Source organism: Ictalurus punctatus, chromosome 26 (assembly GCF_001660625.3).
Source record: "Ictalurus punctatus breed USDA103 chromosome 26, Coco_2.0, whole genome shotgun sequence".
Classification (NCBI taxonomy): domain Eukaryota; kingdom Metazoa; phylum Chordata; class Actinopteri; order Siluriformes; family Ictaluridae; genus Ictalurus; species Ictalurus punctatus.
The window spans coordinates 14,042,994-14,055,084 of record NC_030441.2 but is presented as its reverse complement, the minus strand read 5'-3'; the positions used below and the strand labels follow the sequence as shown (position 1 = coordinate 14,055,084).

The 12,091-nt window shown below is 42.7% G+C and overlaps 1 protein-coding gene across 1 annotated transcript in view; it reads right to left on the bottom strand.

The window, feature by feature from the left end:
• pcca (propionyl-CoA carboxylase subunit alpha) overlaps nt 1-12,091 on the bottom strand; it is a 48,262-nt gene that overhangs the window by 1,944 nt on the left and 34,227 nt on the right. Inside the window, exons 19-22 of the mRNA XM_017457163.3 lie at nt 9,304-9,402; nt 9,127-9,180; nt 3,893-4,033; nt 335-412 (exon numbers count right to left, since the gene is read on the bottom strand). Coding sequence (XP_017312652.1) covers nt 335-412; nt 3,893-4,033; nt 9,127-9,180; nt 9,304-9,402 — 372 coding nt within the window. The remainder of the gene's footprint in view (nt 1-334; nt 413-3,892; nt 4,034-9,126; nt 9,181-9,303; nt 9,403-12,091) is intronic.

The following is a 12,091-nucleotide window of genomic DNA, read 5'->3' as shown; positions in this document are numbered from 1 at the left end:
TAATGCATCAGATCACTCATTACATACTGAGATATGAATCACACAATTAGAGAGAAATAACTTCACACATCAGCAGATGGAGTAGAGCAGATGGAGCGTTCCTTTGTCTTTCTGTCTCTTGTGCTGTTTCTCATCTCTGCTAGGTAGTGCAGTGTGGCTCGGTGGAAGAGGACGTTCTATATGTCACGCTGATTAACTGAGCAGGCTGGTACTGAGGTGGATCATGTATCATGATCTGTGTGCTGGAGGGTATGAATAAGTGTGTGTGTGTGTGTGTGTGTGTGTGTGTGTGTGTTGGGGGAGGAAGAGGGAAGGGAGGGGTGTGTGTGCTCACCTTGGCGGTTTTGGCAGCGGTCATGCTGTTCTGCATCTTCATCGCTTCAATCACACAGATCTCCTGCCCCTCTGCGACCTGCAAAAACACACACTAAAGTTAGTCCTCTAAGGTGCTTTACTTTGGCAGGAGTCCTTGTCGGTGTAGTCAATCTTATAATTTTGTTCACTGCACACGCAAACACGGCGCAGTAATGCAGCATCGTTTCTATTCCAAATCCAGAATTACGGGTACCCTGATCCAGTACATCTGTACATTTCCGAGCCCATAATAAAAGTAGGAGGAGCTTGTGGAGATCGTGGGTGTGGCAGCCATTCCACATAATTTTTTAAACAATATGCTTCAAGCTTTTAATCTGCATTTGGTTTAAAATGACAAAGCAGGAAACCAGATGTAAAATCCCTTTGTTTTTAATCACTGTACATGATTAGATAATCGGACGCTACCGAAGGACGGTGTGATGCACAGTACAGTAGAAAACTGATTCTCTATCTAGGCTAAATCCTAAACTGGATACTATCATTATAAATAGTACCAGAGTATATGAAGTAACAAATTCTGCTGTACTAAACAGCATTCAGTTGAATGCAATTTGAGATGCAGCCCCTGACACACACACACATGCAAATGAAGGACTCTTAAGTAGTGCTGGTCCATGTGATGGGGATCCGATTCGATAAACTCCATCTCTGTCTGAGGGAATGAAAGCATTAATGACTTCCTCCTGAGCTCCATCAAATAAACGTCAACATTACATTTACCTCATCAATCAGGCTTTCTACGGATGAGCAATATGGACAAACAGTGTGTGCATGTGTATGTGTGCGCGTGTGTGTGTGCGCGTGTGTGTGCGCGTGTGTGGTTATCACATATCCGATTTCAATGTAAACTACACTGTATGCACAGTACCTATAGGCTACAACATAACCATGCTTGTATGAGAGTAATAAGCCTTTGAGCACTTAGCAGCTCTGTGTGTGTGTGTGTGTGTGTGTGTGTGAGAGTGTGTGTGTGCGGCTACATAAGGGCAATATTACTGTAAGAGGGCAGAGCCTGGCTGTAATGTATTAAGTGGAGCCAAACAGTCTGGATCCAGCATATAGATGACATACTTCCTTTGTGCACTAGCATGCCTTCAATCTCCCCCACCCCCACACACAATAAAAGCACATTTCTAGACACACAGTCAGACAGACTGGGTATACATGGTGTGTGCTACACCAACTACACAAACACACAATCATGTCTTCATGTGGAAGGTTACATTTTCACGAATGCTGACTTAATAAAACCACCTGCCTAACACTGTGTAGGTCTTCCTCGCGCCACCTTGCGAGGTGCGTATCAAAGTAACAACCACAAGAATACCAGACCCCAAGGTTTCCCAGCAGAACATTCCCAGCCCAGAGCATCACACTGCCTCCACCAGCTTGCCTTCATCCCATAGTGCATCCCGGTGCCATCTCTCCTCCAGGTAAGCGCAGCACACGCACCTACAAATTGCTGGCCGACCACGTCATGGAAAAGAAAATGTGACTCGGCAGACCAGGCCACCTTCTTCCATTGCTCCCTGGTCCAGTTCTGATGCTCACGTGCCCATTGTATGTGCTTTCGGCAGTGGACGGGGTCACAGCACGGGCACTCTGTGGTCTACGGCTACGCAGCCCCATATGCAGCGAGCTGTAATACACTGTGTTCTGACACCTTTCTATCATAGCCAGCGTTAACGTTTTCAGCAATTCGTACTACAGTAGCTCTTCTGTAGGATTGGATCAGACGGGCTAGCCTTCGCTCCCCACACGCATCAGAGTCTTGGGAGCCCATGACCCTTACGCCGGTTCACTGGTTGTCCTTCCTCGGACCACTTTTGGTAGGTACTAACCAATGCATACCGGGAACACCCCACAAGACCTGCAGTTTTGGAGACGCTCTGACCCAGTCGTCTAACCATCACAATTTGGCCCTTGTCAAAGTCGCTCAGATCCTTACGCTTGCCCATTTTTCCTGCTTCCAACACATCAACTTCGAGAACTGACTGCTCACTTTCTGCCTTATATTTCCCACCCCAGACAGGTGCCACTATAACAAGATAATCAATGTTATTCACGGCACATATCTGTGGTTTTAATGTTATGGCTGATCGAGAGATAGCCAGAGATATATTATATATATATATATATATATATATATATATATATATATATATATATATATATATATATATATATATATATATATATATATATACACATACACACACACACACATTATATATATATATATATATATATATATATATATATAAAGCTCTCCACACAAAGAAATAGTTTCATGTGTCATTTCTTCTCTAATACCTGCTTCAGTCTCTGCTCACCCATCAAAAAAGATGACACTGGTATTTTGCGATAGATCCTGATCATTCTAGTCCATCCTTCCACTGTCTGGGTGCAATTCGGCTCGATACGGTGGTCTATTTCAGGGCTTCACCTGCTGTTCCAAATAATCCCATGGGCTATTTTGGAGGCCAGTCAAAACTGTCGCAGTGTTTCACCATGCAACCTATCACAGCCACGTTTAACCCTGTGCACCTTACAGTCATCATCCTGGAACACAAGAGTGTCAGTGTTGGTCGACAAACTGCCCATCCGCTTTGACGCTAAATCACACTTGTCCAGCTGACTGAGCTTTAATCTGAGCTGCTATCACTGTATGTGTTGGGGGGAGAAAAGAAAAGAAGAAGAAGAAAAAAAAAACACCACCAGAGGGAGGACATTTCTCGTGGTGATGCGATTACTACTCTGTTAAAAACAACTCATGACGTCTCAGATTCAGCGAGGTTTGTGTGTGGATTGTGTGAGCCGCAGACATTTGAGGAGCAAGAAGAGAAAATAATCGCTAAATGTGACACACACAATGTTTAAAAGTAGACATTTAAAATAGTTATCTAGTCATTTATTGAGAACCGGCTCCATGTTCTCTGTGCTCTGAGATTTCTAAACAGAAATATCAATTTCTTTTTGATTATGATCAGTGTGTGTGCGGGTGCTCTGAAAGAACTCATAACACAACAAAGAACAACGAGAACGGAGAACTATATTTTGGCCAAAACGAACCCTCCAAGACTGAAATATCTGAATTGGTGGCTTTGGACTGTTAAATAAAATGCTGAATGAATAAATAAATAAATAAATAAATAAAAGGCGGTGTCAGTCATGTCCCTCAGCACCACTGCAGTATGTCTCAGTTTATGGTTTCCTTCATGCTGCTCAGGGTTTACATCTCTTTCCTTCTGGTTTGTTGACACACATGAGCAGGAGCTTTGTGAGTATTAATAGCACCGCCTTGTGGAGAATCTTCAGCCTGCTCAGTGTAAGTGGCACACATCAGGTACTCGTCCTAACAGGAACGCTACAAATATTAGGTTCACATGAGCTCCCAAGTACATGATGTTAATGATCAGGGTCCTGTCTTCCCTGATTTCCCAAAGCAGGAAGTTCAGCAGTGCTAGAACATGGACATGTGAGTGGAACAGTAGAACGTGTACATCTATCTTTTTACCGTATCTCCGGCTTTGACGGAAACGGCCACGACGGTCCCAGGCATCGGAGATCTCAGGATGCTGCTGGAGTCTTCTGGAACCTTCTCAGGCATGTGCTTACTGAGGGACGCTGCCAGCTTACTCAACACACGCAGCTTAAACTGAACACACAGACGGTGCATGTTAAATAGACACACAATAAGCCATAAACAAACAATCAACACTCGATTCTCTTCAGACTATTCACACAAGTAGCGTGAAATTCACTAACAAAAAAACGATGGCACTGAAGGGCTACTGAAATGTTTCTTTAAAATTGAGAAAATATCACCCAGAATTTCTTTGGAGGATTTATTCATCTCTGATATAACGGCTTTACATGGTATAGAAGACAAAATACTGCTTTATCTAAACAAACAAAAATAACAGAATGAATTTAGACATTAATAAATAAGTTGGACAGTCGACTTGTCAGAAAAAAAAATGTAAATAAAAATTACAGACAAAATTACATGAAATGTACAAATAAATACTGTGTCAGCATGACAGGGGAAAAAAACAATAATCAAAAGTTATTTTAAATAAATAGGACAGAAAGGTAGACGTTTGGAAAGTCGGTATATCAGGATAAATCAAATCCAAAAACAGTAAACACAAAAAAAATGGAATTGAAATTTAGAAATGAATTTAAAAAAAACCTGCATTGTCAGCATGTCGGGTAAAAAACACAACCAAATAATTCATCTACAGTGACTTCCTGATATCTGCAAGACACATGCACATATTGACACACACATTGACACACACTCCCTAATTAATATCATGGCTCCTGCACACCACTCTCACGCCGCAGTGCTCCTGGGTGTCTGTAGATGGCGCTCACCTCACTCCTACTGCACACAGCAGAACATCTACACACACACCAGTCACGAGAGGCTCTGACAGAGAGCACACTGATTCAATTAGATTGAGAACAGCTCAGCTCTCCACGCTCAGAGCGGATGAAAAGCTCACACACGCACACAATCAGCACGAGCGCGCACAAGCGTGCACACACACACACACACACACACACACACACACACACCCAAGAACACTATAATGTGGAATGTGATGTGGAACCGGAATGTTTTGGCCAAACCATGACATCATTATCTTACTACGGAAACAAACAAACGAGTAACTAAGTAAGTAGATAGACAGATAGATAGACAGAGATACAGTCATGTGAAGAAATAAGTACACCCCATGGAAATTGCTGGGGGGGGGGGGTTTTTGGACATATTGGGACAAGCAAACATTTGATCATCTTTGAAACCGTGCGCATCAATAAAGTTCATATACTTCAATAAACTCACAAAGAAAATGAGCTTTTTAAATCATTCATTCAACAAAAATATCAATAAATGTGATATTCTTCTGTGGAATAAGTAAGTACAATCTTGGCCTCAGAAGCTAGTATTGCCCCCTTTAGCAGAAATAACTTCTTGTAGGCGTTTTGCAGAATTGGCCACCAGTCTCGGATATCAGCCTGCTGGAATTTTTGACCACTCTTTCATGCAATAATCTTTCACTGCAAGATGTTCCAGAGCTTTCTTTCATATACTGCCCATTTCAAATCCCTGAATTTTCACCTTTCTATCCCACATTCATTTTTATTTGATTGTAATTTTTGGTAGAGCAGTATTTTGTCCTCCAAACCTAAAGCAATTATTCAAGATGAAACAAAATGAAATAAAAAAATGAAGTCAATTCAGGGTGAATTTTTAAGCGCGTTTGAAATACCTGAACAAATTTCAAAAAAGTTGTTGAAATCAAATCTACATCTTTGATGCGTTTCCATCAGCTACTCATAATGAAGAGTTTGAAGTGGAGCAAAAACATGATGTCATCAAACCAGCAGTGACAGCAGTAATGGAGCTACAAATACACACTCTCTGAGTCATTACTTATGTTTAAAAATCTGTTCACAGCACCTGTTAACACATCACAGCCAAAAATTTCAGCATATTCGTGGGAATTGATAAAGTTTTCAGTCAGGTGAATGGAAATAACCTCAAACACAGGACACAAGCTTTTTATCTTCAGGCCTTTATTAACCTGTGCTGACCCTGAAGCCTGAGTGTGTGTGTGTGTGTGTGTGATGTAAAATATGTAACTGTGTGTGTGGAGACAGACCCCACACTGGGCCTCCGCTGTGCAGTGATGTCATCCGCTAATGAGGCTAATTTTAGCTGCGACTTTGACACTTTCTCGTTAATCACAGCTCCTGGAGAAACATCCGGAAGGTTCGGATGGGGAGGGAAGTGCCCTATTTTCCACAAATTCAACTGAGGAAGTCTTGCATCGTCCTGTATGACAGGTCACGCGAGGTCACAGAGTGAGAGACCTCCACATGACCGCAGGGTCACGTGTGGTTCCTGCACTACAGCAAGTAGTTCATTATCACGATTACTGAATTCATTTGAAATCAGGATGATGCGATGCTGCTGTCGAGGCGAAAAGCTTACATCACAATACCGGAAGACGGTTCATGATGCGCGTTATTATATTTTTAATTCGGAAATATTACAAAACGAACCGTAAGAAATGATCTACGTTGGTGGATGTTATAAAAGTACTGAAGAAACCATGGTACTGTCAGAAAAGTGTATTGTGTCAATCATAATATCATCATGACCCCTCTGACCCCGTAGTGATCATAGTGAACACCACAGTGCCTAAATTTTTTGTAAATCCAGGAACTGATTTGATCTTGCTCAGAGTTGATACGTTATTTAACTCATTTAAGCAAAAACATCCTGACTGACCCCTGAAAGCACAAAGGAAGCATCATTTTGTCATTTTTCGAGAACTGGCCTACTTCTGCAGCCGTTTCCATTCTTACAGGGGTCACACGGGCACCTGAGTGGGAGTGGAGGTCCCATGTGTGACGAGGGGAAACCCTAAAAACTGTTACAATCTCAGCAGGCTCCCAGTGTCCTGCCGGAGAACCGGACAGGGGCCGAAGAGAGCGGCCTGGGCGACCCCAAACCACACAGAATGACCGGAAACCGCTCCTGCGGTAGCGTTCAGCACGCTAGCGCTTTGAGCCGAGCCACTAACAGCGTCTTTAAAGAGCTGCCCACATGCTGAGCACACACATGCGCGGCACCTCTACACTCTTCCTGTATGCGGTGTTTTTAACGCAGTTTGTTTGCTTAGGCCTCGGGCTGGTGCGACACGATGCCGGTTATTGTTTGGGTCAGATCAGAGCGGAGCATCATGGGTGGCACGTGGTGATTTGTGGAGGTGTTGTGGACACACCTGGACTAGCTGAGGACGTCTGTGTACTGTGTAGACTGTGAGAGAGTTATGTATGTGTGTGTATGAGGACAGGATACACACCCCAGTGAGACACACAATACACATCCTACAACTGAGTTCTCAGTCCTGAAGACTCTCCCATAGAGGAAAACTTATTGTTACAATGTACTTGCACTGAAGACTCCTTCCATCAATGTTATAAGCAAGGACTTACAGTAATATTATACAGTTTTGTTTTGTTTTGATCGTTAAACAACAATAGTCCACCATACAAGCACCACCCTGTAAAAGCCGTTACTATGGAAACAATATTTACTTTGCATAGCTGCTGTTATAAACATTAATCAACACCGACGCCACATGTATATTAATAAGCATATTTCTTCTGTTGAAGGTTTTGTCATCATAGCTAAGATTTTGGAAACAGTCAGAAGTACTGAACGTAGTAATCGTTAGAGGTTGCTGGAACTATTGTTTACCGGCAAAAATCCGCACCGACATAGGCCGAGAAGGGTTCCCTGTCCTTATATAGTGTAAGAGCGGCCTCTAGAGGCGAAATATACATCGTGTCGTGCTATTTGAAGTGTTTTTTGATTCATTATGGATGTCTCTATTTATATTTGTTATTTGGAGTGTTACTTTTTGGTTCAGCTTGGATATACAACTTATTTGCACTAATATTTATTAATAGTTTTATATATACATATACAGTACCGGTCAAAAGTTTAGACACACTCATTCTCACACCCCTGGGAATCCCCCGAGATGCTTTTTAAACAGTATTAAAGGAGTTCACACCGACGCTGGACTCTTATCAGCTGCTTTTCGCTCAGAGTCGTCCGTTAAAAAAAAAAGATTTTTTTGTAAATAAAATGTTCGTTTTCTAATGAAAGAAATGAACACGTCGGCACAATTATGTTTTTGTCTACAACACCGAGTTCACACGTTTAATCACACACCTTCAGATCGAAAGCTTTTTAAGATCGTGAGAAACATTTCAGTCGAGTGTCCACAAACTTTTCACCTGTAGTGTATATTAAATATTTACATATATATTTCATTTTTTTTAAAAAAGAAAAAAAAAAAGTACAGTCAGTACTGTTTATTTTTACTTTGAGTGTTCAAACTTAGTTATCAGTATCTGTCAAATCCAGTCGTTGGAAATATTTAGACCACAGCGGTCTGTAATTCTCAAATCTGATTGGTCAGAAGGTGTTTTACTTTAACAGCAGCTCTGACAGTAATGCTGCTATAAAGGTAAGTGATAACAGGAACTAACTTGTCTTAAGGATGTTCCGTGATATTAAACATTAATTAATTAACCATTTTGATGTTCTGCAAATTGCTGTAGTATATGGGGGGGGGGCGCCTTTTGAGATAATCTCCTCATGGATTATTTTCCCATAACTGCACCTCTTGTGTTTATTCCTTACTTATCAATAATTTAATGCCTTATTTTCTCATTACTTCTTGTCCCAGGCTTATTTAGCAGGAGACCAACACCTTTGGGGGAGGAGCTTACTGTACTGAACTGTACTGAACTGTACTGATTAGCAAATGGGTTTAGCTAAGCAGCAATTACTAAAGCTTGCTTTCACGAGAAGTGGTCTAGTACGACTGGCAAGAGGTGAGGTGGGTACAGTGTTTCTTCTTAATGTGTCTTCTACGTGCTCTTACTGTCATGTTGCTCTACGCACAGGGTTAAATTACACCTTGTTCATGTGAACATGGCCAAAAAAAACAAAAAAACAACAACAAAAAAAAAAAAACAACAAACAGCAGCACAGGCTCCCAACCCTCATCCTGAGCATTGTAGTGTTTCTGAAGGACCGGTGGTAGTCCAGGACCAGGGCTGGGAACCTGCGACCTACAGTAAGTGTTTATAATCATATTCACACCACAAAGTGTGTTGGAGTGTGAGAAGGTGGTATTAATGGGCCGGACTTACCGAAGTGCCCAGATACTGCAGCGTGATCTCCCCTGCAGCGTTACGTGATAAACACTGAAACAAGAAACAGCCAGTCACAAATCTCACACACACACACACACACACACACACACACACTCTGTGGATATGAGAGAGGGCTAGCATGTACACGCACATGATGGAAGTGTGTGTGTTCACCTGCAGAACTCTGTGGTTGCCATTAATGGTGAGGGGCAGGAGTACAGAGGCCAGATTCCACTCTCCAGATACATCCACTTTCTCTCCATCAATCTCCACCTACACACACAGACACACACACACACACACACACACACACACACACACACACACACACAAAGAGAGCAGTAGGGGTCAGCATGTGGTACAAGAATGAAATTCAGTATCAGTGTCAACAGTGAAGAGAGTGTGTATTAGCCTGTTCTCACAGGTGTTTGATTCTGTGTGTGTGTGTGTGTGTGTGTGTGTGTGTGTGTGTGTATAGACTTTACTTGCTTAACAGCTTTAGTGTTCAATGCTTTTGAGCCTAATGAGATACAGACAGAGCAAACAGTAGATCAGCGGCAGAGCTACACGAGGTGTTCGTATCGTATCGACCGCTGAAGGTCAACCTTTTCACTTTCTTGAACAAAGAAAATCAAACTAGGATGCATCGGAATCTCATCACAAACCTTACATTTGAGGACACTTTAGAGTTTTACCCATAGTAAATAACCTGGACAGCTGAAGATTAGAAAAAGTCCAGGCAATGTTTTCCTAACCTTCAACTGTCCTGTGCCGAGCGTACCCTCAGACTCCTGTTCTTGGCTGAGAGGAGAGGAACCCGTTGTGATGGTCTGCTGTTCTAGCCCATCCACCTCAGAGTTGAACATTATCTGTGTTCTGAGATGCTTTTCTGCTCACCACGGTTGTAAAGAGTTACCATAGTCTTCTCGTCAGCTCGAACCAGTCTAACCATCGACCTCCGACCTCTCTCACTACGTACTTCTTCCCACAGAGCTGCTGCTCACTGGATGTTTTTGAGTTTTTGCTCCGTTCTGCTGTATATTAAAATCTCAAGTGCTTCCGAAATACTCGAACCAGCCAATCAAACTCAACTACACCACATCGTTCCTCGGTTTGTCTCGTCCTTTTTGGAACATGGGATGAACAGCGGATCTACTGCCACGCTGAATACATAAATATCCTGCAAATTTGACTAATAAATTTACTCTCACAGCCCTGGTGAGTTTGTGTTTTTGTGCGATACAAAAGAATGGTGGGACAGGAATGATGGACATCTGGAGCATGAGCACATTCTCCACAGTCCACCTGATGCCTTCAAGAAAAAAAGAAAGAAAAAAAAAAAAATCAGAAGCTCTGCGGTTTAAACTCAATCCCGTCCCATCTGCACCTTCTCTCTCTCTCACACACACACACACAAAGCAAACTGGAAAACAGTAACAGAAGAGGAGGGGGAGCTCACTTTCAACCCAGAACCACTTGTCTAAACAACAGTACAGATCTTTCCCTGTCAGTGGCCATCTAAACCCCTCAGGACCCCCGAGCCTTCAGAAGCAGGGGGTCCGGGTTTGAAGTGGCATCCTGTGGCGAACATTTCAGCCCCATTCGATGTAACATGTCTCAGGAGAGAGGCGAGGTGGGATCGGGTCTCCTCGAGCACATGGTTTTCATTCCCCTTGATTACGATATGTAGTGTTGGTTTAACTAGGTGTATTAATTATGATACTGATGAGCTATTATACAAGAGAAACTATTTTCTGATTACATAAATCAACTTGGCTCCTAAATATGCAAACATCTGTGATTTATACAGAGGTTATAAAATCTTTTTTTTAATCCCACATCATTTTAGACATCGTCATGCAGCTCCAATACAAATATTCATCATTTACAAGGCAAGGACCTGACCCCAGATCAGCCCTCAGTACTCCATTTAACATTTACATTCATGGCATTTGGCAGACGCCCTTATCCAGAGTGACATACATTTTATCATTTTTACATCTGAGAAGTTGAGGGTTAAGGGCCATGCTCAAGGGTCTAACAGTGGCAGCTTGGCAGTGCAGGGGTTTGAACTCGCGACCTTCCGATCAGTAGCCCAACGTCTTAACCACTCAGCTACCATACTCCATTTTGATGGACGTGAGCACAGGCGTGTCAGTCCAGAGCTGGGAGAAATGATAGGGCTCAACGGAAATGACATTTGTATGGGTCAACTGTGCACAGCTGATCTAGGATCAGAGTCTGCCTCTAAGCCATGCTTAATCCGATTACATGGACCACGGGGCGATGATCCCAGATCGGCGCAGGTCCTCTGAGCGCCCTGATCCTTATGGATCCCCGAGGGCGTCTCAGAGTGAACGTTCACAGGTGTGCAAACACACAGTGACTGAGTGACACGGCAAGCTCCCAGAATTCCCCCTCGCACACTGCCACTTCCCTACTCCTTCACCAGACCGGACAGAACGTGATGAGGGTTCAAGGCGACAAAGTACGGATTAGAAAAAAGACAGAAAGAAAGCAGGAGCTCCAACTGGATCCAATAGGTGAGAAATGGGCTGGAGGATGGTGTCATTTTGTTGCCACGACAACAGCTTGAGCAGCTGAAGTTATTTACTAAGTTTTAAAACATAAACGGTACAGCAGGCTGCAGAACATGACACAACATGACAAGGCTGGTGTGATTAAGAGGTTCCAACCCTGAAGTGGACGATCTTCCAATAACAGAACATCCTGAAGTGTTTTATTCCCCTTATTCGACATCAATTTAACAACGTTTCCATTAATATATATATATATATTATATTATATACTGCTGCATCCCAATTCACCTACTATCAGTCCTAAATAGTATCCAAGGTAGTTCCTGTTATCACTTGTGTAATAACAGCTCCTCCATTGCCAGCTTCTGACACTGGAGACTCCTTCCATGAATGTCACGTAAATATCCTCACAGAAGGCGTCA